Genomic DNA, 26,067 nt, shown 5'->3' with positions numbered 1-26,067 from the left:
AGCAGTTACAAATATACAGCAGTAGACAAAATAGGGATTGTACATAAAACTATGACTCTCCATTACATACTGCTTGGTTTTTTAAAGTATATAATTACACACATTCTTTTCAAAATTGCCCTGCATGTCTGTGCTTCCTTCTGACTGATCTTCCATTCTTTTCCTTTCTTCATGTTTTAAAAAATGTTTCAATTGTCCTGGGGTGGGGGGCATTACTATGATTAAACCCTACTTTTTCTCCCTCCATTAAAAACTGAAAGAAAAAAATACTCATAAGAAATAAGTATGGGCAGACAAAAGGACTCCACGGTGACCATGTCCAAAAAAAGGTATATCTTTTTGTGCACCTTTATATCACCCCAATGTCAGGAGGTAGGTAACATGTTTATCATGGATCCTCTCCAAGGAAGACTGCAATTCCATCAAAGAAGGCATTAGAAGGATGATGAGACTAGGCTCCCTCTAGTCTCTGAGATGAATACCAGATTAGATTTATGTCTGTCCACCTAAACATTGCTGGTCTAGGGGCGAGATTTTTGGGTTCAAAACATAACATCACTTCCCTAGTTGTTATGTCTTAAATGGCAAGGATTATTCCAAGCTTTTTACCTGCTGGCTTGGCTCTTTCCTACAAAATGCTGGTTACACAAAAGATCATCATAAATAGCAAACATCAAGTAAAACTATTTATCAAATCAAATAGCAAACAGAAATTGGAGATGTTATACAAATTAGAGTATGCCAGAAAATACAGAAGAATAAATGAACTCTCTTGCTGGGAATGAGATATGTCACCTCAAACCAAGAAAAAGGCTAGATACTTACCCAAAGGAAAATTTCCTAGTTCTCCAGGGGAAAAGGGCAAGCTGAAAATCGGGGACATCTGTTGAAGAGTTATATTCCCCTAATGTACAGATTCCAAAGTTTCTCCTTCTCTCTCCCTCCCCCAGTCTTTCTTCCTCTCTCACCAATTCCCAAAAATGTCTGCCAATATGTTCATACTCTTTAAAAATGTCTCTCTGGGCGGCTGGGTGGTGCAGTGAATAGAGCACCGGCCCTGGAATCAGGAGGACCTGAGTTCGAAGCCGGCCTCAGACACTTAACACAAAAAAAGCCATGTGACATTGGGCAAGTCACTTAACTCCAATTGCCCTCCAAAAAAAAAAAAGGAAAAAAAATGTCTCTCCTCTCCAAAAGCTCCAATACCAACTCTACCCTCTCACCCTCATACAGGTCTGCTCTCTAGCATTAGCATTCTCTCTCAATTAGGACAATTTCATGCAAAATGCCCCAGCTTTGCCTGGGTTATGTACACAATAACATTGTAAATACAAACAACTTTGAAAGACTTATTGACTAATCATTGCAAAGATCAAACATAATTCTAGAGTACCAATGATTAAACATGCTATTTATTTCCTGACAGAGATACGATGGAGTCAGGTTGCAGAATGAAACATTTTCAGACAAAATATAATTTGTTTTTATTATGAGTATTTGTTACAAATATTTTATTGTTCTTTTCCCTCAATTTGGAAGAGGAGGGGCAAGTGAGAAGAGAGCTAGAGGTAGGGAGGAAGAAAGAAAAGAAGGAAGGAAAGAGGTTAAGAAGGAGGGAGAGAAGGAAGGAATCATTGAATCATGTTTTCAAAACATACAGAAAAGAAGTGCAGAAAGTACAGAAAGAAGGCCAGAGGAATCACAAACAGGGCATCTTTGAAAGTAACATGTCAAATTTATTATATAATTAAAAAGAAAAGCAAGCTATATACAACATTTGTAGATTCATGTATAGTCTTCAGTTCTATAGTCTAGGGCAGAGAGAATGAGGATGGTAATTTTGCACTGCCCTACCTCATTAAACAAATTCCCTTCCAAGTCATGACATCACCTTCCTGATGTTATAGTCCTCTTCCAGAAGGAAGGACAAACAACAACTATACAGAAGTACTCATTTTATGTACTATTTGTTAAGTTTAACAAGAAATAATAAATTCATATAATGCTTCTCTTCTGGTATTACTTCTCTAAAATGGGTTACTTTCTTATGATACAGGCAGAGAATCAAATATAAATCAAGAGTTGCTTTGCCAATCTCTAAATGCACATTTGTGACAAGAAAAACCAAATAACCTTTTTAGTATTTTTATGTATGTAACTACTGGGCAGTAACAATTATTACTATAGTCCTTAATTATTTGCAGGTATTGTTTGCAGACTAAACATTTGACTTTGTTGTTATTACCAGCCTCAACACAGGTCTGAGATAAGAAGGTAAGTAGAAGACTGATGTTAAAAATTTCTCATTTACCTAAGAAGCAAAGTGGGATAAGGCCAACGGAAAGCAATTATCCCTCTCTGAGTAAAGAAGACACAGCTGAGTGGGTGTTTTCCAAGCCCCAGGTGTACCAAATGTACTTGGTCATACATAACTTTCTTTTTATCTCTGGAGGATTTGACTACGGGTACCTCCATTCCCCTAGGAAAGAGACTCTCAATCTACCAAGTTCCAAAAAAATCCCTGAGGTACTTTTAAATACTTCTCCCAACAGGTTTAGGCCTGGTTGCTATGGCAACCAAATCCTCACCCTTAGACCCAAAAGAACTCATTAATAAGAAAGTTGCTGAGGGTCTAAGCATCAATTATGGCTGTTTTCAAATTAGAGTTACTACAAGGAACCCTAATAAGTATCTTTGATTTGGTTTGAGGGTAACAAGGATATTTCTGTAGAATCTTCTCTTTCCTCTTGTCTAGTTCCTGGATTAGACTTTAGGAATACTGGTTTAAACTCTTACAGCTTCCTTCTGTCACATGGGCTATTGCTCCAAACCCTGTACACCTATTCTATGCCCCTGGGGCTAATCGCAGCATTTGCTGCTACACTGAGAGAATGATGTTGTCAGGCTATGGCATTGGAATAAGATTTCATAAACTGGTGGCTGGCCACGTCTTAAAAACACATCACCTTTCAATCTGTACCTCAAACCTGTGACTCAGAGGTAAGAGAAATTTAGAAAGCAACAATTAACTTTTGCTTAGATTTTAGGTTAGAATGTGTGGCAAACTATATGCTCCAGCAGTTTCTGGAGTATAAGAGCTCTATTTTGGAGGTTTAGAAAGATGAGCCTTCTATGGTTTCATGGGATAATGAAAGAATATTTAACTTGCAATGTTTTAGTGCTAAAGTCTAGGAAACCAACAATCCTAAAGCCCATTCCTGCAGCTGAGGAAAAATACTTAAAGTGCTGCAAAGCAGTGTTCCTCTGAGCCTACAAAGCATGATGTTGAGGTCCCTGGGATTTTCCCTTTAGTCAAGGGCCAACTTGATGCTAGGAAAGTGTGGTGAGGGAATACACATTCATATAATGTGTATGCACATGTATAATTTTTAAACTTCTATTTTTTTAATTTATAAGCATCTTTTTTTAGCCCTCCCACCATTTCCTACTCCCAATATTAAAAAAAACTTGTAACAAATATGCATAGTCAAGCAAAATAAATTCTGAGGGAATATATTTCCAGCATCTGATTTCACAGGGGGAGATACTGCATCCTCCAAAGATTAAAACCTCTCTCTACTTAAAAAGATTTTGAGGAGCTCCTATGAAAATTCAGCACCTGGTAGCCAAGTATTTGGTAATGAGCCTTTTTGAATTTAGCTACTCTATTTCTCCAATAGATTAGTCTGTTGCTGTTAGTCCTTCCAGTATGGTGGGAACTGCCAGAATTTGTACTCCATTGGCATAGCCTTCCAAAAACCCAAGGTCAATTCAAATGGCACAATGAAGCACTGGAGTAGGACTGAATAGGATGATGATCTATTTTAAATGTCAGCCTGCTACCAGATCTCTCAACTCCATTTTATTCTACCTTCTCTTTCCCAAGTATTATCCCTTTTAGCCTAGATAACTCTGGGCAGTTTGAACTACTGCCACAAAATCTTCCAACATCAGGGTTATTAGGCAGCAAACGTGGAATCTTCTATCCTTACTGGTGAGACCTAAGGACCTATAGTGCTTTAGGTCTTTCCTTTTTTTAGACTTTCTCCCTGTGGGCCTGGCAAAAGGATCAACAAAGAACAATGGCATGTATACTACTTGAGTTAACATAAAACTGCATGCTTATGAGCTCTGAAACCATGAGGCTGACTTCTTCACTTCTGACCATTGGGCTGCTCCTCTACAACTCCCAGGTGGGGCTGGCTAACTGGACTTCTTCCTCAGGTACAATTTTCTTCTTGGGATCGCCCACCTTTATTAAATGCTACTCTAAAGTTTTAAAGGAAACTGGGACACCTGTTTCTTTCTCTTCTGAGAATGCTTTTCTGTACATGATTACTTACTGGGAAGACTGACACCAATACTGCCCCCTTTCTTGAATAGAGACCCTGAAACTATCCAACACTTCTCTCATTCCCTATAGCTCTGATCCATTATCCATACCTGTGCCAGGCTTCTCGGGACGAGAGTGGGCATTATTATCCAGGTTTCTTCTGTCCTCGGCTCTCTGATCACCCAGAAGAAGGCTATTGCTGCCACCTCCAAGCCTCTCAAGGTTCCTGTTGTACCCAGGCAGAGTTTGAGACTCTGAACCAGGTCAACTTGTCAGCACTGCCACCTCCACCCATCTTAAGGTAAGCCACCTACAAAGTCAGCTTAGGGAGCCAGCTTGGTATGGTATTAGCCATAGTCATACAGCTCTAGCACTGAATCAGCTTATTAGGAACCATCTTCCTAAATTAAGGATCCATCTTTTACACCAGCTGGCTGGGATCTCAAAAGCCATTTAGTCCAACATGTACCTGAACAAGGACCTTTCTACAATGTTACCCACAAGTTATGATCCACTGTCTGACAACCTAAAGTGAGGTAGGCCCACAAGCTTCTGGGACTGTCCATTTCACTTTTGGATAACTAATTGGTTTAGTTTGGGTTTTTTTTTTTTTTTGCAAGGCATTTGGGGTTAAGTGACTTGACTAGGGTCAGATAGTAAGTGTTAAGTGTCTGAAGCCAAATTTGAACTCAGATCCTCCTGACTCCATGGACAGTGTCTATCCACTGTGCCACCTAGCTGCCCCTGGATAACTAATTGTTAAGAAGTTTTTCCTTACATAGAACCTAAATATATTTCTAAGCATCTTATACATATTGTTCTTAGTTTCTGACCCTTTGGGGAGAGCAGAGGCAGCAGAAAAAGAATGAATGAAAAGACCTCTATTAAGTGCTTACTATTTGTCAAACATCTTGCTAAATGCTAGGGATATTAACCAGGAAAAAAAAAAAGGCAACCCTTCCTCACTCTTGAGAAACTCATACTCTCAATTGTGGGAGAAAACACAAAACCATGGTTGACCAGCAGGACAGACTGAAAAGCCTGGAAGTTAAAAAGATTCAGTTGGGGGGCCGACAGGTGGCTCAGCTGAGTACCGGCTCCAGTGTTGGGATGACCTGGGTTCAAATCCAGACTCAGATACTTAGCACCACACCCAGAAATGGCTGGCTGTGTAACCTTGAGCAAGTTACTTAACCCCCGATTGCTTTAAAAAAAAAAAATAGCTTTGGGCAACCAAGTCATTTAGGGGCGGCCAGGTAGCACAGCAAGTAAGAGCACTGGCTCCAGTGTTGGGAGGACCAGGAGATCGAATCCCGGGCTCAGATACTCAGCACCACACCCAGAAATAACTGGCCATGTAACCTTGAGCAAGTTACTTAACCCCGATTGCTTAAAAAAAAAAAAAAAGATTCAATTGGCAGTGTACATAGGAAAATCAGGTCAGATGACAGTGTCAGGAGGGCATGGAGGACTAAGAACATTATGATGCATCAGTATGGGAAAGGAATAAAGCCAAGTGGTCCTCACTAGAAGTAATAGTTAACTCCCATCCCAATTATGCCTAGTAAATAGCCAAGCAACCGAAGTTAAAGGCAAGGTGTGGGAAGGGGGAACCTCTTCTTTACTCCCCAAACCAAACCTGTCCAAGGTCACAAAGATGTGACAGAGAGAGGTCCAATACCCGCATTCCCTGACTTCCAGGTCATTGACCCATAGCTCTATTCATGTTTTTTAGAATTCTAGAACCTTTGTACCTAAGGTCAGTTCTCACCTATTGAGACAAATCCCACGGCCATTTCCCTTGGGATGAAGTTTATTTGGGGCATGCCTTTTCCACTGACGCCTGTTCTTGGGACCGAGGAGAGGTATTCCCAGGAGCCCTGGAATTTGTAGCATTCAGTGACAAATTGGGTGCAATTTTCGTCACCATCAATCAGAGGCCTGGCGCATCAAATCTAAGATCCTGTGGTTCTTTAGCAACTCTGAGCTTCACAAGGGAAAAGCCTAACCTAATATGGAAATGAAGACCTTGCCAATGACGTTAGTAACTGGAAGGCTTTGGAGAAAACACTTCTCCCAACAGGAGTGAATCAGTCAAGCCCTCCTTAGGCACTCGCAGGCATCTTGGATCATTTAGTCCTAATGCCCTCATTTTAAAGATGAGAAGTCAACGGGTACCGGACTTAAAAGACCTGGGTTTGTAGCCCCAGTTCTGCCATTTATCAGGTGTATGACCAGCGGGCCAGTCACTAAAAAGGGGACAACACTGCCCCTCACCTAAGGCAGAGTGGCTAGGGAACCCCTAGGTAAGTGGAGTCACGCCGCAGGTACGGCGGCCCTTAGGGCCCATGTCCCAGCGCAGGGAGGGGTGAGGCCGGCCCAGAAGCCAGCGCGCTCGCCACTCTCTTTTCCTCTGTCCCCGCTTCCTGCAGGGGCCCAGGCCAGCTGGTGGCGCTGGGCCTCTATAGCCTGCTCCTTGTGGCGCTCATGACCACCGACCTCCTGCACTTCTGCTGGGGCAGGGGCCGGGGCCGTCAGCTGCAGACGTCCGGCCGCGCCAGCCGTCGGAGACAGCTTAGAGGACTCGGAGGGACGAGGAGAACACACGTCGCAGGCTTCCACGGCTCCCATTTCGTACTCGGCGGGGCCGAGCGGGGTGGGACCGAGACGGACGACGTGCGCGCTCCGCATCCTAAGGGAAGGGAGAGGCGGAGCTAAGATTCCGAACAGGCGCACCCTCTTGCGCCTGCGTACTGTGTGGGCCGAGCGGAGCCGGACGGAGTCAGACGGAGTACGTGCGGAGAAAGGAGGGGCGAGGCGAGGAATCCTGACAGGCGTGGCTGCCGGCGCCTGCGCGCTGTGTGGACCGAGCAGCAGGGCGGGGCCTACACTGGCCGTACGGGCGCGCTTCGCAGCCTGGGGGGGATGCGCACGCCCCTAGGAGCTGAGAGGAGGGGCGGGGCGAGGATTCCTGTCAGTTTCGGGCGAGCGTGTACACCTTCGCGCTTTGTGGGCGGAGCGGAGCGGCGCAATGGAAGGCTCCGAGGTGAGTGGAGAGGGCTCTCGGCTTCCCCCGGCTTTGCCGAGCGCCTCCCCCGGTCTAACTCAGCCATCCTGGCCATGATCGTCCAGTCCTCCCTTCCTGGGCCCCCTACCCGTGATCCGAGCCCCCTCCCGGCTGCCCAGTCTCATCTTCCTCTCCAGGTGAGCCCGGCGGCGCAGCTGCGGGAGGAAGGCAATGAGCTCTTCAAGGGTGGGGACTACTCGGGGGCCCTGTCCTCCTACACGATGGCACTGAGCCTCGCAGCCACCCCCCAGGAGCAGGCCGTCCTGCATCGGAACCGGGCCGCCTGCCACCTCAAGCTGGTGAGTGACCGAGCCGGGTCTGGGGCTCCCAGGCCATGCCTTCAGGCCGCAGGGGATTTCTTAAGGGCCTACTGTATGCCAGGCGCTGTGCTCAACGCTCTGGGGGATGCAAAGGCAGGGAGGGTGGGGACCGCTCCAGCTCTCGAGGAAGGGAGAACAAAGCGCAGACAGCTCTATACCTCCAAGATACATCTAGGATAAATGAGAAATAACCTTAAAAGGAAGGCACCAAGGTTAAGGAGATCCAGAAAAGCTTCTTGCAGCAGAGGCTTGAAAGAAGCTCCTTGACTCCTTTGGATTTAGTTGGGCTAGATGAACTTTTAAGTCCCTTCCAGCTCTAAATTCTGTGATCCTAGTTGGACTGCATAGGTTGGCACTTGTTAAGGGAGGGGGCTGCCACCTCCGAATCTCCAGGAAGAAAAAGTGAATTTGTGAATCAAACTAGTTAAATCATAGAGCTAGTAGGGGGTCCTTGTAGAGCACGAAGTCCAGGCCTTTCATTTTAAAGATGAGGAAACTTAAGTTCCAGAGAAGTGAAAAAAAAATCTGATCAAGATCACAGAGCTGATGATTAGTGATTGAGCTGAGACTAAAACTCAACTTCCCCTGGCTGCCAATATATGCTTTTTCTACTACACCAACCTACTTCTGACTTTGGGTTTAAAGGTCTCACCCTCAGATTTTGAGTGGCTACCTGGAGAGAACTCACTGGCCAATTATCTGACTGTTTGCTAATCTCCAGATACAGTCAAGTACATTATCCATTTGTAATATCCAGAAACAGAGGCTCAGAAATCTGCTCCTATTATAGATAACATTGTAATGGTTGTCTAGTCAAAGATAAGACAGAAAATTACCGCTGACTGCCCCTTCCAACATACCTCCAACACCCAGAGTTTAGCACCCTGTTTTTTTTTCCTTCTAAGAAATTGAAATTAGCAATCTCATTATTTTTCTCTCTTCTATAGGAAGATTATTCTGAAGCTGAAGCTGATGCCTCCAAAGGTAGGAGAAATTGGTCTTTACTATCAGGTTGTAGAATTTTTCATAGGAAAAAGATTCATTGTTTCTGCTGGGGCATGGCACTGGTCCCAAGGTTTTCTCCTCTCCTAGGACCACACCTGTTTTCTCTCTTTCCCACTTCCTGGGGCATTTCCTTTTCTGCAGCTACCTCACCTTTTCTGATGCTGAAGTGCCAAGCCCTGCATCAGTCCCCTTCTACTTCTGGCCTTTGAGATCTTTCCTTGATGCTCTTCTCTGGAGATGGTGACCTCATGAGTGCTGACACAACTCCTATTTGTGCTCAGCCATTGCAACCGATGGTGGGGATGTGAAAGCGCTTTTTCGACGGAGCCAAGCACTAGAGAAACTGGGCCGCCTTGATCAGGCCATCCTTGACTTGCAGAGGTGTGTAAGCCTGGAACCCAAGAACAGAGTCTTCCAGGAGGCCCTACGGAATCTAGGGGGCCACATTCAAGAGAAGGTATGTAAATAAATATAGATGGGAAAATGAATGGAAATGAAACATAGCAGGAAAGGATCTAGGGGTTAGAGGGAACTAGAAACTGAAGATGAATCATCAAGGTAGTTCTGAAATTTTAAGTATGAAAAGGTATTACATCATAATTATTAATATACTCATCTAGACTGCAAACTGCAAGAGAACAGAGACTGTGTCTTATACAGCTTTGTAGGCCTTGCAATGCCAAATGCAATGTCTTCAATATATTTGATGCTCCATAATTTTTCAGTGAATTCTTATTAGACTGACAGAATCATAGAACTTTAGAGTGGGAAGGAGTCTCAGCATCAGTCTAGCCATACCTGAAAAAAATTCTATATATAACATATCTGACAAATGGGCATCCAACTTATGCTTGAAGACTTTCAAGGAGAAAGTTCCTACCACCTCCTAAGGCAGCCCATTCCACTTTTGGACAGGTCTGATTTTTAGGAAGTTTTTTCTGACAAAGTATAAATTTGCTTTTTTTTTTTTTTCAATTTTCACTCATTGCTCCTCATTCTGCTGTCAGAAGAAATCCAGTCCCTCTTCCACATGACAGCCATTCAAATAGTTGAAGACAACTATCATGTACCACCCCACTCCCACCCCAATCTTCTCTTTAAGTTACACATCCCCAATTCCTCCCTATAGCATAGAATGAAGGCCTTTCACCTTCCTTATTGACCTCATCTGAACTGATACACTGTAGTTTGTCAATATTCATTTTAAACTGTAGCACCTGTAACTGAACACAATACTCCACATTTTATGATTTGACAAGTTCAGAGTGCAGAGAGACTCTTACCTCTGTATTTTGGGAAATTATATCTCATTTAATGTTGCCCAAGTTCACATTACATTTGGAGGCTTCCATACCACACTGCTGACTTATTTTGAGCTTCCATCACATCAAATCCCCCCTATATTTATTGTACAAACTATTTTGTAACCATGCCTCCCCATATTGTACTTGTGAAGTTGATTTTTAACTTAATTGTAAGAATTTACATTCTTCTTCATTGAATTGCATCTTATTGGATTCAGTACAATGCTCTCCATCTCTTTGGATCCTGAATTTGTGTGTTAATTATCCTACCCAGCTTTGTGTTATATGTAAATTTGATGAACATGCTATCTTTAGGCAATATATTGATAAAAATATTAACAAGAACAGGGTCATACATATAACCTCTGGGGCTCTCCACTGGAAACTGCCTGTCAAGTTGACATCAAATCATTAAAGATAACTTTTTGAATTCTGAATAGGGTAGGAATAGGAACTGGACCTGTGATTTCATTGATATAGGGAACTCTATCTACTAATGCCAGTCACCACCTTCTCTGTAACTTACAGTCTTAGAGAGTTGCCTAGAACACTGAGAGGCTGTGACTTGCCCAGGGTCATACAGCCAGTATATGTCAGAGGTAAGTAATGAACTTGGATCTTCCTGTTTTCAAGACCAGCTCTTTATCCACTATGTTAGTACTGCTTTTCCAGTGCTTCTAGATTTAATTATTACCATCTAAACCACAGTTCTTCATTTTTTCCACAAGAACAGTATGGAATACTGTAGCAGCAAGCACCCCAAGAGTCCTCAGGGTTTGCTGCCACCACAGGTTCTTGGATCTGCTTTGATAAAGGAAAGCAACTCAAAATGGGTTAACAAGCTTACTTTAATCAGTCAGACATTTATCGTTTACCTTGTTCAGGGGAAAAGGTCAGCACCCTGAACTTCAAAGTACACAGACAGAATTATCAAGACAGAAACAGATCTCATAGACAGATTTCAAATTGTCCAACCATTACATCCATACCCAGTCAACATCTGGGTTTCAACATCTGGGTTTTTCAAAGCCAGGGGGCTCAGGACAACGGCTTCCCAGAATCCATATCAAATCACAGAACACTTCTCAAAGTGAGCCCCAAAACAAAGCTACACATCAGGGCTTATATAGCCTTTTCCTGGCTCAGAGAATGTAACAACCTTATTGACTCACTGCCCAATCAAGAAGTATCTACTGAAAAACAAGCCTCCCACCCCAGGCTCCAGGTGCACTTTAGCCTAGGGGCAGGGAAGATCTTTAAATTTGCATTTCCATTACAAATACTTATCATCCTACTTGCTAAAATCTACATTAAATTATATCTGTATCATTCCTTTGATCTGCCAGTTTAGCGACCCTGTTAAGGAAATAAGATTGGTCCAATATGACTTGTCTTTGATGAAGCTATGCTTGTTGTGTTGTAATCACTGCTTTCTGTTAGACCTTCACAAATCATCTTATTAATGATCTGTTCCAAAATTTTCCCAGCATTAAAATTTGAACTCACTAGCCTGTGGTTTACCAAACCTTTAATCTTCCCTTCTGTAGACCTATCGTATTTTTCCCATTTTCTGTGATCTCATCAAATATTACTGACAGTGGCTCAGTTATCACATTTGTCACTACCCAGGTGGGTAGTTCATCCAGGTCAGATGACTTGAACTCATCAGGGACAACTAGGTGCTCTTTTACTGTCTTCTGACTTCATCTTGATTATCATCTCCTTGTTGCTGTTTTTGTTTTTTTCATTTCCAATGCAAAGATCATGGCAGAAGGAAGTCTATAATAGGGGAGTACCCTAGGACTAGAGGTAATCTTATAGATGGAGATGAAAAAGCAAGACAAAATAAATGATCAAAGTTAAGGGGATATTTTGTAGCAATATATCTATACCTATACTCATCTCTTTTTTCAGCTCCCTTTATAAATATATACTGTAGGTAATGATTTTACTACTGTTAGACTTTGCCACACATGGGTGTGGTTGCCAGAGAACTAAATAGTAATCTTCCTGTTAATAACTCCCTACTTCAGCATCAATACAAGTAGCTACTGCTTTAGTAGGATGTGTGACCTATATGGAAAATGAACCCCTTTAATGTCTGAGATGGTCTGTTAGGCAAACAATTTCTTGCCTAAAGAACCAGTTTAACCTGGCTGTCATTCCTGGGACTGAAGATTCTTAAGTAGGTAACCTATATCTGCTGCTTAAAGGCAGAGATTGAAGGATACTGGATTGGAGGAAGAAATAGGGGAAGTATCTGTTACCTTCATCCAAGAACTCTGGAACTGATTTTCGGTGTACCTTTTTGTTTTTCCCAGGTTCGGTACATGTCCTCAACAGATGCTAAAGTGGATCAAATGTTCCAGATTTTACTGGATCCAGAAGAGAAAGGCACTGAAAAAAAACAGAAGGTACAGACCTGGTATAATCAGTTTTGGAATAAAACATTTTTAGTGCTCTATTCATACTAGAATTTTTCCTGGCTGTTTTTGATGTTGCATCTGGATGTTGCTTCTTTTTTTTTTCCCCTTTTTGGAGGGGGGAAGGCAGGGCAATTGGGGTTAAGTGACTTCCCCAAGGTCACAGCTAGTAGTAAGTGTTAAGTGTCTGAGGCTGGATTTGAACTTGGGTCCTCCTGACTCCAGGGCTGGTGCTCCATTCACTGCACCACCTAGCTGCCCCTGGATGTTTCTTCTTAAGACATTTGGATAACTAGTAGCCTTAACTCTAAAAGAGGTTTTACTTCTTGGGATCTATCCATCTCCAGTATCCGGTTCTAGGTAAATTGGTTCTGCTACATGTCTCTTCATCATTTGGTTTATCACAGTGAGTTGAAGACAGAGATTATTACTGGGTTCTTGGTTTAAGTATCCTTTGGATCTTTCCCAAAGGAGATAGTGGGTTCCTTTTAGAATCCGAAGTAGTAAGTTAAATTGTTTATCTCTGCAGCTACTTTCATCCTCACTCACCTAATGCAAAAGGGGACACAACAGGTAATTGTCAGGTATAGGCAGAGAAAAGAGACACATAGAGAACAAGGGCTATGTTGGAAAGGCTAGAGATTTCAGCTGTGGGGGGCTACCAGGAAAGCATCTTTTTCTTAATATCCTTGCCATAGTTCAAGGGAGGATGTGACCTCCTGGTTGATCTGCAGAGTTTGATTTCAGTAGAAGCTACTATCTAGTCTCCCAGGTCCTACCTAGTTCAGTACTTCATACTACACAATACTGCTTCTGGCCTGTGGTTATTTATAAGACCGGTTGGATCCCTTGACTAAATTTTGAGCACTTTTTCTTTTTCTTTTGCTGTAGGCTTCTCAGAATCTTGTTGTACTAGCACGAGAAGATGCAGGAGCTGAGAGGATCTTCCAGAGTAATGGGGTCCAGCTCTTACAGCGCCTTCTAGACACAGGAGAGACAGACCTGATGTTGGCAGCTCTACGTACGTTGGTTGGGATATGCTCTGAGCACCAGTCACGGGTAAGTATGGAGAGATTATTGGAAACTGCAGGACTAAGTTAACTACTTCACTTAATCAAACAGCTCTCCTGAATATTTAGATGGCACTGAGAATGGAGGTGGGTTTGTGTATTCCTTGGACAAGCCAGTAGGACAAGCTTGAGCTCTGTTCTCTTATCTCAGCTTTAAGTCCAGTCTAGACTAGGAGTTACAAGAACTTGCCCTGCCCTACTTCAAGTTCTGTAGGCTCATCCAGCACCAAAGTAGACCTCTTGGGACTAGAGAGATTTTCCCTGATCTAAATCCAGATTCCTAGGACTATCTTGGAATTATGGTGATTGAGATAAGAATTAAGCTAGGCATTTTTTAGCCTGGCATTCATCTGAATAGTTTTTGCTAGGCTGTTGCATAGCATTCTGGGGAAAAATAAACTGAACCAAATGTTTGGGAACCAGGGAAACCTGCATGGAGTAGAGTAGCAATGAACCATTATGGAACTGCCCTGAAATGTTTTCTTGGAGAAACTGTAACTACAGGACTTTGGTCTTTTGGTTTTAATTTTGGTATTATTTTGGTGACATTACACTCAGACCAACTCTCCCACTTGGTTTTTCACTTAGAGCTGACCTTTTTCAGAGTTCTTGGCCTCTTACCACCTCTCATAGAAAGGACTATTAATAGGGATGGCTCCCGAGTTGAAGTACTTGTTTCTTCTACTACAGACAGTAGCAACCCTAAGTGTGTTGGGCACTCGTCGAGTAGTAGCCATGCTGGGGGTCAAGAACCAGTCAGTGTCCCTTGCTACCTGCCACCTATTGCAGGTCATGTTTGATGCTCTCAAGGAAGGAGTAAAGAAGGGTTTCCGAGGAAAAGAAGGTGCTATCATTGTGGGTGAGTCAACCAGTCTTTATTTGGGCTTCCTTCCCATGGTGCTTCATTGTTATGGATCCTATAAAGAACCCACTTGATGGTACAGGTATACTTATAGATGTGTCCTAACTATAACACATTGCTTTGGAGTCCTAAGCAACAAGGGAACTTGAGAATTGAATAAGAGTGCTTTGGGAGGGACAAAGCCCCTTAAAAGAAGTGGAGGTCTGTCCAGATCTAAACAACAAATATTCTACTCTATTAGTTCCCTTTCTCTGCCCTCTTCCCCTTAACTCCTCCACTAGGTTGTTTGGTAAGCCTAGCATTCACATTGACTGCTAGGCTGCCAAAAGACATTTTTTTTTTTTTTGCAGATCCTTCTAGGGAATTAAAGTTATTGATCAGTAACCTTCTGGAGTTGCTGACTGAAGTGGGTGTTTCAGCCCAAGGTCGAGATAATGCCCTAACTCTCCTAATTAAAGTGGTTCCTCGGAAGTCACTTCGAGACCCCAACAATACCCTCACTCTTTGGGTCATTGACCAAGGTAAGAGATTCAAATTTAGAGAAGATTCTTTGAGAGTCTGTGTATTCTCTGTCCTTTTACTTAAGTAAGTTCAACTGACATTCTTTCTTTTCTTTTTTTTTTTTTTTTAAGCAATCGGGGTTAAGTAACTTGCTCAAGGTTACACGGCCAGGTGTTTGTGGGTGGGTGCTAAGTGTCTGAGCCCGGATTCGATCCACAAGTCATCCCGACAGTGGAGCCGGTGCTCTTACTCGCTGTGCTACCTGGCCGTCCCGACATTCTTTCTTAATCTGTGTCTAACTAGGAGCTGGTTATTACCAGTAATAGTAGTAACTTGAATTTTATAGAATGATGTATTTTTATTGAAAAAATTATAATGATATATTTTGTTCTTACATTGCTTTCATTTTCAAATCTATGCCATTTTTTTTTTTTGCCTTTTTTTTTTTGGAGGGGAGAAGGTAGGGAGATTGGGGTTAAATGACTTGCCCAAGGTCACACAGCTAGTTTTGTGTTACGTGTTTGAGGCCGGATTTGAACTCAGGTCTTCCTGACTCCAGGGCAATGCTCTATTCACTGCACCACCTAGCTGCCCCTATGCCTTTCTTTATAATTAAGAATTTAAAAGGGGGCAGGGGGATGGAGGCAGTAGTATTGTTCAACAAAAGTGACAGCGTGTGCAATGTACCACACTTATAGGCCCCCAGCTCTGTAAAGAAGGAAGGAAAATTTTTTGTTCACCTCTTTAGGGCCAAACTTGGTCATCAAAATTACATAGCCTTTAATTTCTTTTTAAAAAATTCTTTCCATTTACATTATATGTACATTAATATACATTATATGTATATTTATTTCTTGGTTCTCCTCTTTTTTATTATGCTTCTCTGAATTTTTCATATTCATCATTTCTTATGGCACAGTAATATCGATCCCATTCACATACCACAGTTTGTTAGCCATTCCCCAGTTGATGGGCATCTAATTTGTTTCTAGTTCTTTGCTACCACAAAAAGTGCTATTATGCAATGAGTACAACATTGTAAATGGAAAGAACAAAGATGCCCAAACTTAACACTGTATAATTTTAGTAACCCAGCTGGTCTATGAAGAAGGGAAAGGAAATGTCCCTCTCTCCTTTCTTGGCAGAAATTAGGAGATAATAATGGTTGTAGAATGTGGCATGAGCTGTCAGATTCAGTTGATATGTTGGTTAGTTTGCTGAACTGCTTTTTGTTTTTTTTTGTTCTTTGTTATAAGAGATTAGTTTCCTGAGGAGAGGAGAGGGAAGGGTCAACCTTTCATTCAGAAATGAAGGTGATGTAAAAACAAAAAGTGCCAATAATAGTTAAATTTTAAGTGCCGCTTTGAATATTTTGTACTTTAGTCAAGTAACAAGCATTTATTATCAGCTTACCATGTATCAGGCACTCTGCTAAGGGCTAGAAATATAAAGAAAAACAAAAAGTGGTCCCAGCTCTCAAGGAACTAAATTCCAGAGGGGGAAACAACATGTAAATAACTAAGTACATACTAGGTATGTACAAAGTAAATGGAAAATAATCTGAATAGCTGGGGGCCTGGGAAATGCTTCCTGCAGAAGGTGAAATTTTAGCTGAGCCTTGAAGGAAGCTTGGGGAGCTAAGAGGCAGAGGTGAGGAAGAAGAGCATCCCAGGCATGGGGGACAGCCAGTTCCAAGGCACAGAGATTAGAGATGGAGTGTTGTGTTCAAGGAGACCGGCATTGCTGGACCATAGAGTGTGTCAAAGGAAATAAAGTACAAGAAAACGAGGAAGGTAGAGAGTGGCTGGGTTATGGGGAACTTCAGCTGTATTAGTGGAAATCCTGTTGCTGACTTTTCACTCTGTTGCTGGCTTTGCCAGAACTACTGTGCTCTGGTTCCTATCTGTCTGTGTGTCCCCAGACCTGTGCAGCATTCCTTCTTGAAACAACATTTGTGCCTCTCCAGCTTCCTCCATAGAAATCTGTTTCCCTTGACCTTATACAGTCAGCAGTTGTGTCTAAGTAAAAGTGTCTTTTCAGGTTTAAAAAAGATTCTGGAAGTGGGAGGTTCAGTTCAGGAACCTCCTGGAGACATTGCAGTGACAGAGAATAGCCGGATGAGTGCCTCCGTTCTCCTTAATAAGCTCTTTGATGATCTGAAGTGTGATGCAGAGAGGGAAAATTTCCACCGACTCTGTGAAAGTTACATCAAGTAAGAAAACATCCACAAACTTCAGTTCCTCTTGTCATGCAAAACAAAATAAAAAACCTAGTCCCCAGAGCAAGAACCACAGGGAAGGGTTTTCAGCAAATAGAGCAGCTTTGGGAAAGGATAGTGAGGTTTAAAAAATAACTCCAGGTTCAGTTCCCTGTGCCAGAAAAGTTCCTTCCCTGACTTCAGAAAGTAATGTGTATCTTTTATGTCTCAGCCACAGCAGTTAGAGCCAAAATGATATGGTTCTTTCCCATTCCCATTTTCTCTTACTTTTATATTCAAGTGTCCTATTTTCTGGGGAGCCTCATAATGAAGAAGTAACTTGGAAGGTTAACCAGGGAGGAATAACAAAATATGGGAGCCCTAGTGTAGGCATGACCATTGGATCTGTTTTTCCTAGGAGCTGGTTCGAGGGCCGAGGGCTGGCGGGGAAGCTACGGGCTATTCAGACAGTCTCCTGCCTCCTGCAGGGCCCTTGTGAAGCCGGCAACCGGGCTCTGGAACTGAGTGGTGTCATGGAGAGTGTGATTGCCCTGTGTGCCTCAGAAAATGAGGCAGAACAGCTGGTAGCTGTGGAGGCATTGATCTATGCAGCTGGAAAGGCCAAGCGTGCCTCATTTATTACTGCCAATGGTGTTTCCCTTCTCAAGGACCTCTACAAGCGAAGTGAAAAGGACAGCATCCGAATTCGGGCCCTAGTGGTGAGGCTGGACCCTGGGCCTGGGAATGGGAGGGACAATCTTGATGAATACTATTTTCACTTTCATTATTAAATATGTATTAACCACATACCAGTCACTAGGGATACAATGAAGTGTGAGATATGGTTTTTGCCTTCAGGGGACTGACAATCTAGCTGGGGAGACATACCCACAAAAAAGATAACACTACAAAATAATGTGTGCCAGATGTCATTTAAAAGTCATCTCCAACCCCCTCATTTATACATGAGGAAACAGTCTCAGAAAGGTGAAGTGACCTGCTCATGGCAACACAATTAGTATGTGGCAGAACTGGGATTTAAACCCAGGTTTTCTGACTCCAGCTCTTTCTACTGCCCCATGCTGCCTCTGAGGCAGAGCAGGAAGTCCTATAGCAAAAAAAAAAAGGAGGGAGGTGATCAGGATGGTTAGCTAGGAAGGTTTAATGATAGAGGTGATGACTTGATTTATCCAAGATCCATTCAAGTTTTCACCAGGAGCAGGTTTTATGAGGAAAGTTATTTTCTCCAACACTAGTATCTGGATAGTTTTACTATAGATATGCAGCACTAGTGTTGACTAGGAGTTTTAAAATTTTCTTGTGTAGCATATTAAGTACTTAAAATATGAAAATGCAAAGGAAACCAATTATAAAAAAAATAAAGACTCCCTGAAATCTCTCCATAGTTTCCTTGGAGGATCCATGTATCTTAGGTTAATAATCCTTAGTGTAATGGAAAGAATTCTGGGCCAAAAGTCACAAAGTCTGCATTCAGATCCTCCTTCCTTCCATTAGTGTGACTTTATGCAGGTTGTTTTGCCTCACAATGACCCTGTTTTATTTGTAAAATGAAGATAAACAAAACCTGACTTGCTTCTCCCAGAGTTATTGTGAAGATCAAGTGCGATTATATAAATAAAAGTGCTTTGTAACTAAAGCTATCTATAACTGTAAAGAAGTATTATAAAACTAACCTAACCATGTTTTCTGTGGGGCATTTGGTTCCTAGGGGGTTATTTAGAGCTTATTTGGAGTTTCTATCCCTACAAATCTCTCAGAGCCAAAAGTTGGCAGTTTCTGGGGGAAAAGTTTGGTAGGTATCCTGAGAACTAAGATTGAGTGCCATTTAGTCTGCTAATATGGGACCTACATTGGCTGGCAGGATGTTCACCTCCACTGGATGCTAGCTCACTTACCCACATAGAGTATCTTTTAGATGCCTAAATGAATATCCTACCCACTGATGCCTAAAATAAATGACATAAAGTGCTAATGGTTTCTTGTGATAGCTAAAGAAAGACCTCTTAGTTTTTATAAAACCTCTTGGGCTCTTTGATCTCCATGGATATGTAATAGGTAAAAGAACATCCCAGTAAGCACCTCAAAAGTTTTATAAGGCTGGATTACAATAAGGGAAAGGTAGTCCCTTCCTACATTCCACAGAACCCATCAAAACTTATATTTTCCTTTTTCTTCTAGGGGCTCTGTAAGCTAGGATCAGCTGGAGGTACTGATTTTAGCATGAAGCAATTTGCGGAAGGTTCCACCCTCAAACTGGCCAAGCAGTGTCGAAAGTAAGTTTGACATGATTATGAAATCCAAATGTCATTGCCCATCCAATCCAGCTTGGTTAAATAGATTTCATGGGAAGAAACCCTAGGAATATGGAGTGGGAGCCTTCTCTATTTTTCTTTGTTGAGCATAGAAGGGACAGTCTTCTACTTAAAAAAATTTGACCCTAAACTTTTTTCAGCCTTCTCTTCAACCTTCCATGTTTTTAGATATTCTGCTCCAGATGAACCCTCTTTAGTGTACACAAACCATATATGCTTGGGTTATCCTCATTTATCTTACTGATGTCTTTCCCCAGCTCTCATTCCGCTGATGATCTCTTTCCCTTCTATATCTAGGTGGCTCTGTAATGATGGAATTGATTCAAGCACTCGGCGCTGGGCAGTGGAGGGCCTTGCCTACTTGACTTTTGATGCAGATGTGAAAGAAGAGTTTGTGGAAGATGAGGCAGCTCTGAAGGCCATGTTCCAGCTCAGTAAGGTAACCTGGGGTTTCCAGCCTGGCAGCTTTGAGGAGTTTCCATACCAGTACTTGCTCATTCTCTTCCTGTAATTACCCCAACTCTCACCTGGTCCCCATCCTTCCCTTGGCTGGACTGAAACCAATGGAAAGATTGCGTCATGTATTTTCTAGCAGGGCTAATACAGTAGCTTTGACTGTTATTTTTGGAACCTAGCAAATAGAAGCTATTCTCCCCAGTCTTAAGGTAGCCCTGCCTTGTCCATTGAATGAGGTCCACTTTTGGTGTCCCTTGTATGCAACTCTAAGAAATTTTAGAAGTTGAAGTACCAGAGATGAGGATGGTAAGCTACTGTTTACCTTTATAAAACCTGAGACCATTTTTGGCTTTTGGAAATAATAACAATGTTGTTTTTGGACACAAGGATCCACTAGAAGAGAGTGGCCCAATTCTTCCTAGTCGCATCTTGGGTTAAGGAGTATCTGCAGAGAAGAGATGAACCACTCAGATTTCTTTTTTTTTTTTTTTAAAGCAGTTGGGGTTAAGTAACTTGCTCAAGGTTACACAGCCAGTTATTTTGTGTGGGTGCTAACTAAGTATCTGAGGCCGGAACCAATCCCAGGTCTCCCGACTCCAGGGCCAGTGTTCTTACTCACTGTGCCACCTGGCTGCCCCCGCTCAGATTTCTAAGGATAGAACTTTGTACCTGACCTTTTGTACCTTGTCTAGTGTTGTCTGAGATATGTCTCCCCTGAAATAGTATTTAATGTGGTCCATCCCTAGGGATTTTCACCAAAGGCAGGGCCAGTTTGAATCCCCTTTCTGTTCTTTTCAGTTGGAGGACAGGTCAGTACTCTTTGCTGTGGCCTCAACATTAGTAAACTGTACCAATAGTTATGATCATGAGGAGCCTGACCCCCAGATGCTGGAGTTGGCCAAGTATGCCAAACAACATGTACCTGAGCAGCACCCAAAGGTGAGCAGGGGTAAGTGAGAGGCACAGATGGGCACTTCTTTGAATCACAGGAGCATTGGGCAAGAAGGGACATGGTTCCCCTAACTCTAGGCAGTATTATTCCCAGATCATAGAATTTTAGAGTTGAAAAAGGCATGTTGAAAAATAGCATCTGCTCCAAAGTTATCATCTTGCAGATAAGGTAATAGAGGCCTCAAAAAGTTAAGTTATCCTGAACAAATGAGTGTTTGCTGTTGTTTAAGATTAACTGGGAAAGATTTCTCTATTTTGTTATTTTAGTGTTTAACAATTCATTCTCACTAAGTTTTTTTCTTTTTAAGTGTCCTTACTTCTACTGACAGTAGGAAGGGGTGCTACATGTACTATTTGTTAGTTGTATTTTTATGCTGAACTATAATTTTTATTTTGGGGGGGGGGAGGGCAAGGCAATTGGGGTTAAGTGACTTGCCCAAGGTCACATGGCTAATAAGTGTTAAGTGTCTAAGGTTGGATTTGAACTCAGGTCCTCCTGACTCCAGGGCCAGTGCTCCAGGGCCACTGCGCCACCTAGCTGCCCCATTGAACTATAATTTTTCCCCAGGATAAACCAAGCTTTGTTCGGTCACGAGTGAAGAAGTTGCTTACAGCTGGCGTAGTATCAGCTCTCACATGCATGGTGAAGAATGAAAACCCAGTACTCACCAATTCCTGCCGAGAGCTGCTCTCCAGGTGCACTTGGGAACCAGGAGGTGTCTGTGGCAAGGGACAGATGACCCATTCCAGGCTAAGAGATGATTAAGAGTTAGTTATTAACTGCACAGAATTGTTAGGGCTTCGTTTTCCTCAGGAGGGAAGTATTGCTTGGGGCAAACCCTATAGAGACTGGTCATTTAGCTGTTTGCCTAGCATTGGAGCAAGTGCCTACGCCAAGAAAGAACTTTATTTCCTCAAAATCCAAGCCATGACTAATTAGGTTTCTACCCACAGGGTCTTCTTAGCATTGGTTGAAGAAGCAGAAGACCGTGGGAGTGTTGTTGCTCAAGGAGGGGGCAAGGTAAGCTACCATTGGTAGTTACTTTCTTCTGCTGAACTAATATCGTTAGCTGTAGGAGAGATACCACATACCGGAGGCAAAGGCTGACGGAGCCAAAATTTTAGCAGTGAAAATGAATCTTCTTAGAAACAATCATGTCAAAAAAAAAAAAAAAGAAATAATGTCTAACCCTTAGTTTACAAATAAGGAAACTGAAGCCCAAATTGTTATTTTTTTTTGCCCTAGATCTCATGACTCTTACAACATTTTGAAATGTTATTTTTTTGTGTTCAGAAATTCACTTCCATTCTGTTCTGTATTAAACTACGTAGCTTACCCTGAAAATCACAATGTACTTACTCCTTGTTCTGGGAATTTTGCTTTGGCCTTAGGTCCAAAACAAGAAAGTCTTGACTGAAGAGCATAGATTTCAGTCCGTATTCAACAGTGAGCTTTCATTTGTTTGTATGTATACATATATAGATCATATACATATATATCTTATTGATATTATTTTGAATGTCAACACTAAATAAAATGAACATTTCCATATACATTATACAAGAGAGAATACAACCTCTAATAATTTTTGCTAGATTTCTTGAACAAAGATTGTACCCTTAAGCCCACTTAAGCATCTTTTAAAAAATCTCTGCCAGTGATAAGAGGTACTAAAAGACAGTGTGAACAAATTAATACAAACCTATCACCACTATTGGAAAAACTATTTCAAGTTTATCCCTTTACTGAAAGTGAATTATTAATGTCCTCTAGCATATTATTGCTTTTGGTACATATATTATTTCATAAAATTTAGTGTTCTGTAGAGGAAAGAGCAATGGTTTTAGAGTCAGAACTAGGTTTGGGTCCTGACTCTGCCACTTGGTGTGACATTGGGCAAATGACTTACCCTCTGTTAGTTTTCTCATGTTAAAATGAGGATATTTTAATGTGTTGTTTCAAAAACCAAATGAGATAAATGCTTTTATGTAAACTATTTATTTTATAGTATATTTATATTAATACATAAGAATGTAACTGATATTTTCCTATTTTTTTTTCATTTAAGTTTCTCATTTAAAGATAAAATTTTTTTTGGGGGGTGCCATATTGCTTTTCAGGCTTTACTGCCACTAGCTCTGGAGGGCACAGATATTGGGCAGACCAAAGCAGCACAGGCTCTTGCCAAGATCACCATCACCTCTAACCCTGAGATGACATTTCCTGGAGAACGGGTTTGTTTTTTCCTCTCTCTGTTCCCTGCTTAATTTCCCCCTCCTTCATTGCTAGACAGTGATTTTCTCTGTGCTGGTACTTTTTCCTTAAAATGGGACCATCTCTGGAGAGGGAATAGCATGGTGGACAATGTTGCAATGAGTGAAATGCACTTAATAGTGTAACCCTACTTCATTGTTTCTCAGGAAGGATGTTCTCTGAGTTTGAGAAGTAAGGGAAAAGATGAATAACTCTAATATGCCAGTGTTTGTGTTTCAGGTCTATGAGGTTGTCCGCCCCCTTGTCTCCCTACTGCATCTCAACTGCTCAGGGCTTCAGAACTTTGAAGCACTAATGGCTTTAACCAACCTGGCAGGGATCAGTGAGAGGCTTAGGTAAGATGAATTCCCTACATCCCTGGAGCTCAAAGCCAGCAAAGCGGGTTTCCTTCTCTTTCAAGCAGGGACTACTATCTCTTAGTCTTGCTCTCTAGCCTCCTTAAATCCTGCTTGATTAATGAGCCAGAGCTATAGGAAATTGAACAGCTACCCTCTGGGTGATGGTGAACCTCTGTTGGAAAATGGAGGTTTTCACTACCTCTAAGGAAAATCTGACCTGGGAGTATTGGGTTGAGTAGGGCAAGAGATGGAAAAATCTAGCAGGATGTTCAAATTTCTGACCTCTGCTCCCACAGACAGAAGATTCTGAAGGAGAAGGCAGTGCCAATGATTGAGGGCTACATGTTTGAGGAGCATGAAATGATCCGCCGGGCAGCCACTGAGTGTATGTGTAACATGGCAATGAGCAAGGAGGTAAGGAGCTGGGGAAGAGGGGCAGGGTTCTGACATAGATTCCATGTTTGGGGGCAGTGAGGAGAAAGGGGCATGAGTGTATTCTCATAATAAGAGCTGAATTTTATATAGCTTAAGGTTTGTAAAAGGCTTTTTCCATGCTTTGTCTCTTTGGTACTGAAAACACACCTCTGAGGTAGGCACTACAGGCATTATCATGCATGTTTTATAGATAAAGAAACAGGTGAAGTGACTGACCCAAGATAGTAGATTATAGCTGTCAGGCAGGGTTTGAATTCTCTAATGTTTTCTGACTCCAACTTGAGTACTCTTTCCATTCTATCAAATATGTAAAATGCATATGAAAGGCAACAGTTTTTGTTAAGCTCTTTTCACCACATTAGGCTATTCTCTAAATAAGTTATTCTTCACTGGCTTTTCCCATTTTAGGTGCAAGATTTGTTTCTGGCTGAAGGTAATGACCGACTAAAGTTACTGGTGCTTTACAGTGGCGAAGAAGATGAGTTATTACGCCGGGCAGCATCAGGTGGACTTGCCATGCTGACCTCACTGCTCCCCCCGCTTTGTACTCGAATCACCCAAGTGGTGAGTGTCATGCTAGTGTGTGTCAATAACACTCCTCACCGTCTCAGTACTTTCCTTCTTTGTTTACTGGGGTGAAGCCGAAATCTTTTAAGTGCTTAAATTGCCATGTGGGCATAATTAGAACAAGGTTTGTGTCATCCATCCCTAGAATAGGTATAGGTCTACTATGTCGTATGAGTGAGGAGAACCTACTTTTGGGGGGGTGATCCCACTTCTGTATTGGAAGAACCTGGCACATTCTCTCTCAAAGAGCCAGTCTGTGACCATGTCTTTTTCCTTTTTCCTAGACAACACATTGGCTAGAAATCCTACAAGCGTTACTTTTGAGTCCTAATCTGGAGCTGCAGCACCGTGGTGCTGTGGTGGTGCTGAACATGGTGGAGGCTTCAAGGGAAATCGCAGTAAAACTAATGGAGAGTGAGGTGTTGGAGATCCTTTCTGTGCTTGCCAAGGGTGAGGCTGGACCAGTCACGAGGGCAGCAAATGCCTGTCTTGCAAAGGCAGTGGAATATGGGCTTATCAAACCCAACAAGGAGGAGTGAAGAATTTGGGCTCACTTCCATAGCCAGGGCTGGGGCCTAGAGCCCCTTTAGCCGTTGGTTCTTAACTTTCTGCATAGTGCTTAATGCACACAGTACCTATTGCTACACAAGGAACAAAAATGTAAAAGTAGCTGTGCCTGACTGGACAGGTAGCTACATTAAGTAGCAATTGGGAAAAAGGAGAGGGGGCCTAGTTTCCTCCCCTGTCACAAGGCAGCTTCTTGGCTATGGCTTCATGTAGTATTTCCCCCTCGGGGTCCAACCAAATGTGGGCACCTAGAGAGGGGGGCAAGTGGACCATCACTAGTCCTATGGATTCTTCAGCACCCTAAAAGGAATTCCAAGACTACTACTCTTGTGTGAGCATCACCTACTTCCAGCACTATAATAAAGTGTGTGAAATCGAAAAGGAAAGTGTCCTGCTACCTGGAACTGTACTAGAGGCATTCATGAGGACTTTTAGGTCCTGTAGGTAAAGGAGTTTTTACATAAGAAAGTTAATAGATGGACTTTTTATAAAACTGGAATAGTTTCTCTCCTCCCTCCCCCCCCCCCAGTTCCTCGTGTATTTTTTTATATGTTCAATCCATGAGTTAATTATCAGGGAATAGGCCAGGCAGGAAGGGACCAAAAACCCCAACTAGCCTGACTGATTTTTCACAAGTGCACACTTTCTGCCCAAGCTCCTGTGGTTCTTTCCACATTATGGATATGGCATGATCTAGCTACCATTGCCATCACATCTATCCTGACTAAGGTATGAAAAAAAAATCTCCTTTTAATTCATCCAGGATAGGTTTATTTGTTTTTTAATTTTTCTATTCATATTAGTTTTAAATCTCCTTTTCCATGAACTTCCTGAAGGTAGGGACTTATGTTTTGTATTTCCCCCACAAGTTTATCAGGCAGCATGTGATTAATCGGTTGTAAAAAACAACAAATCTTTAACACAGCTACTGCTTCTTCCTTTCATCTATGTGCACTGTCTTCTGTATTTCTAGTAATCTTTCTTCTGCCCCAGTCACCCTAATCAAAATGTTCTCTAAAAGGTCACCAAAGACATTTCTTCTCTAGCAGATACTGCAAATTAA

At 42.2% G+C, this 26,067-nt stretch overlaps 1 protein-coding gene across 3 annotated transcripts; it reads left to right on the top strand.

Moving 5' to 3' along the window:
- The first annotated feature begins 7,247 nt into the window (after positions 1 to 7,247).
- On the top strand, positions 7,248 to 25,390 carry UNC45A (unc-45 myosin chaperone A). Of its 3 annotated transcripts, XM_069098651.1 has the most exons (20): positions 7,248 to 7,379; positions 7,538 to 7,699; positions 8,668 to 8,704; positions 9,007 to 9,182; positions 12,351 to 12,443; positions 13,344 to 13,511; positions 14,213 to 14,381; positions 14,735 to 14,905; positions 16,926 to 17,097; positions 17,501 to 17,801; positions 19,282 to 19,376; positions 19,713 to 19,854; positions 20,670 to 20,810; positions 21,391 to 21,518; positions 21,777 to 21,843; positions 22,944 to 23,057; positions 23,317 to 23,432; positions 23,732 to 23,849; positions 24,279 to 24,434; positions 24,722 to 25,390. In XM_069098651.1, the coding sequence occupies exons 1-20, from the start codon at positions 7,365 to 7,367 to the stop codon at positions 24,974 to 24,976; spliced, it is 2,796 nt and encodes a 931-aa protein (XP_068954752.1). In that variant the 5' UTR covers positions 7,248 to 7,364; the 3' UTR covers positions 24,977 to 25,390. The 3 variants fall into 3 exon arrangements, with proteins under 3 accessions (XP_068954752.1, XP_068954753.1, XP_068954751.1); XM_069098650.1 differs by lacking the exon at positions 7,248 to 7,379 and having other exon boundaries at positions 7,393 to 7,699; XM_069098652.1 differs by lacking the exons at positions 7,248 to 7,379; positions 23,732 to 23,849; positions 24,279 to 24,434; positions 24,722 to 25,390 and adding an exon at positions 22,215 to 22,287 and having other exon boundaries at positions 7,389 to 7,699.
- The last annotated feature ends 677 nt before the right edge of the window (positions 25,391 to 26,067 follow it).

The sequence above is a fragment of the Petaurus breviceps genome, unplaced genomic scaffold (genome assembly GCF_028583685.1).
Source record: "Petaurus breviceps papuanus isolate PSGF00001 unplaced genomic scaffold, PetGlider_PUasm1.0 37, whole genome shotgun sequence".
Classification (NCBI taxonomy): Eukaryota; Metazoa; Chordata; class Mammalia; order Diprotodontia; family Petauridae; genus Petaurus; species Petaurus breviceps.
Note: the sequence above shows the minus strand (reverse complement) of the source record. Positions and strands in the feature narration are given on the sequence as shown.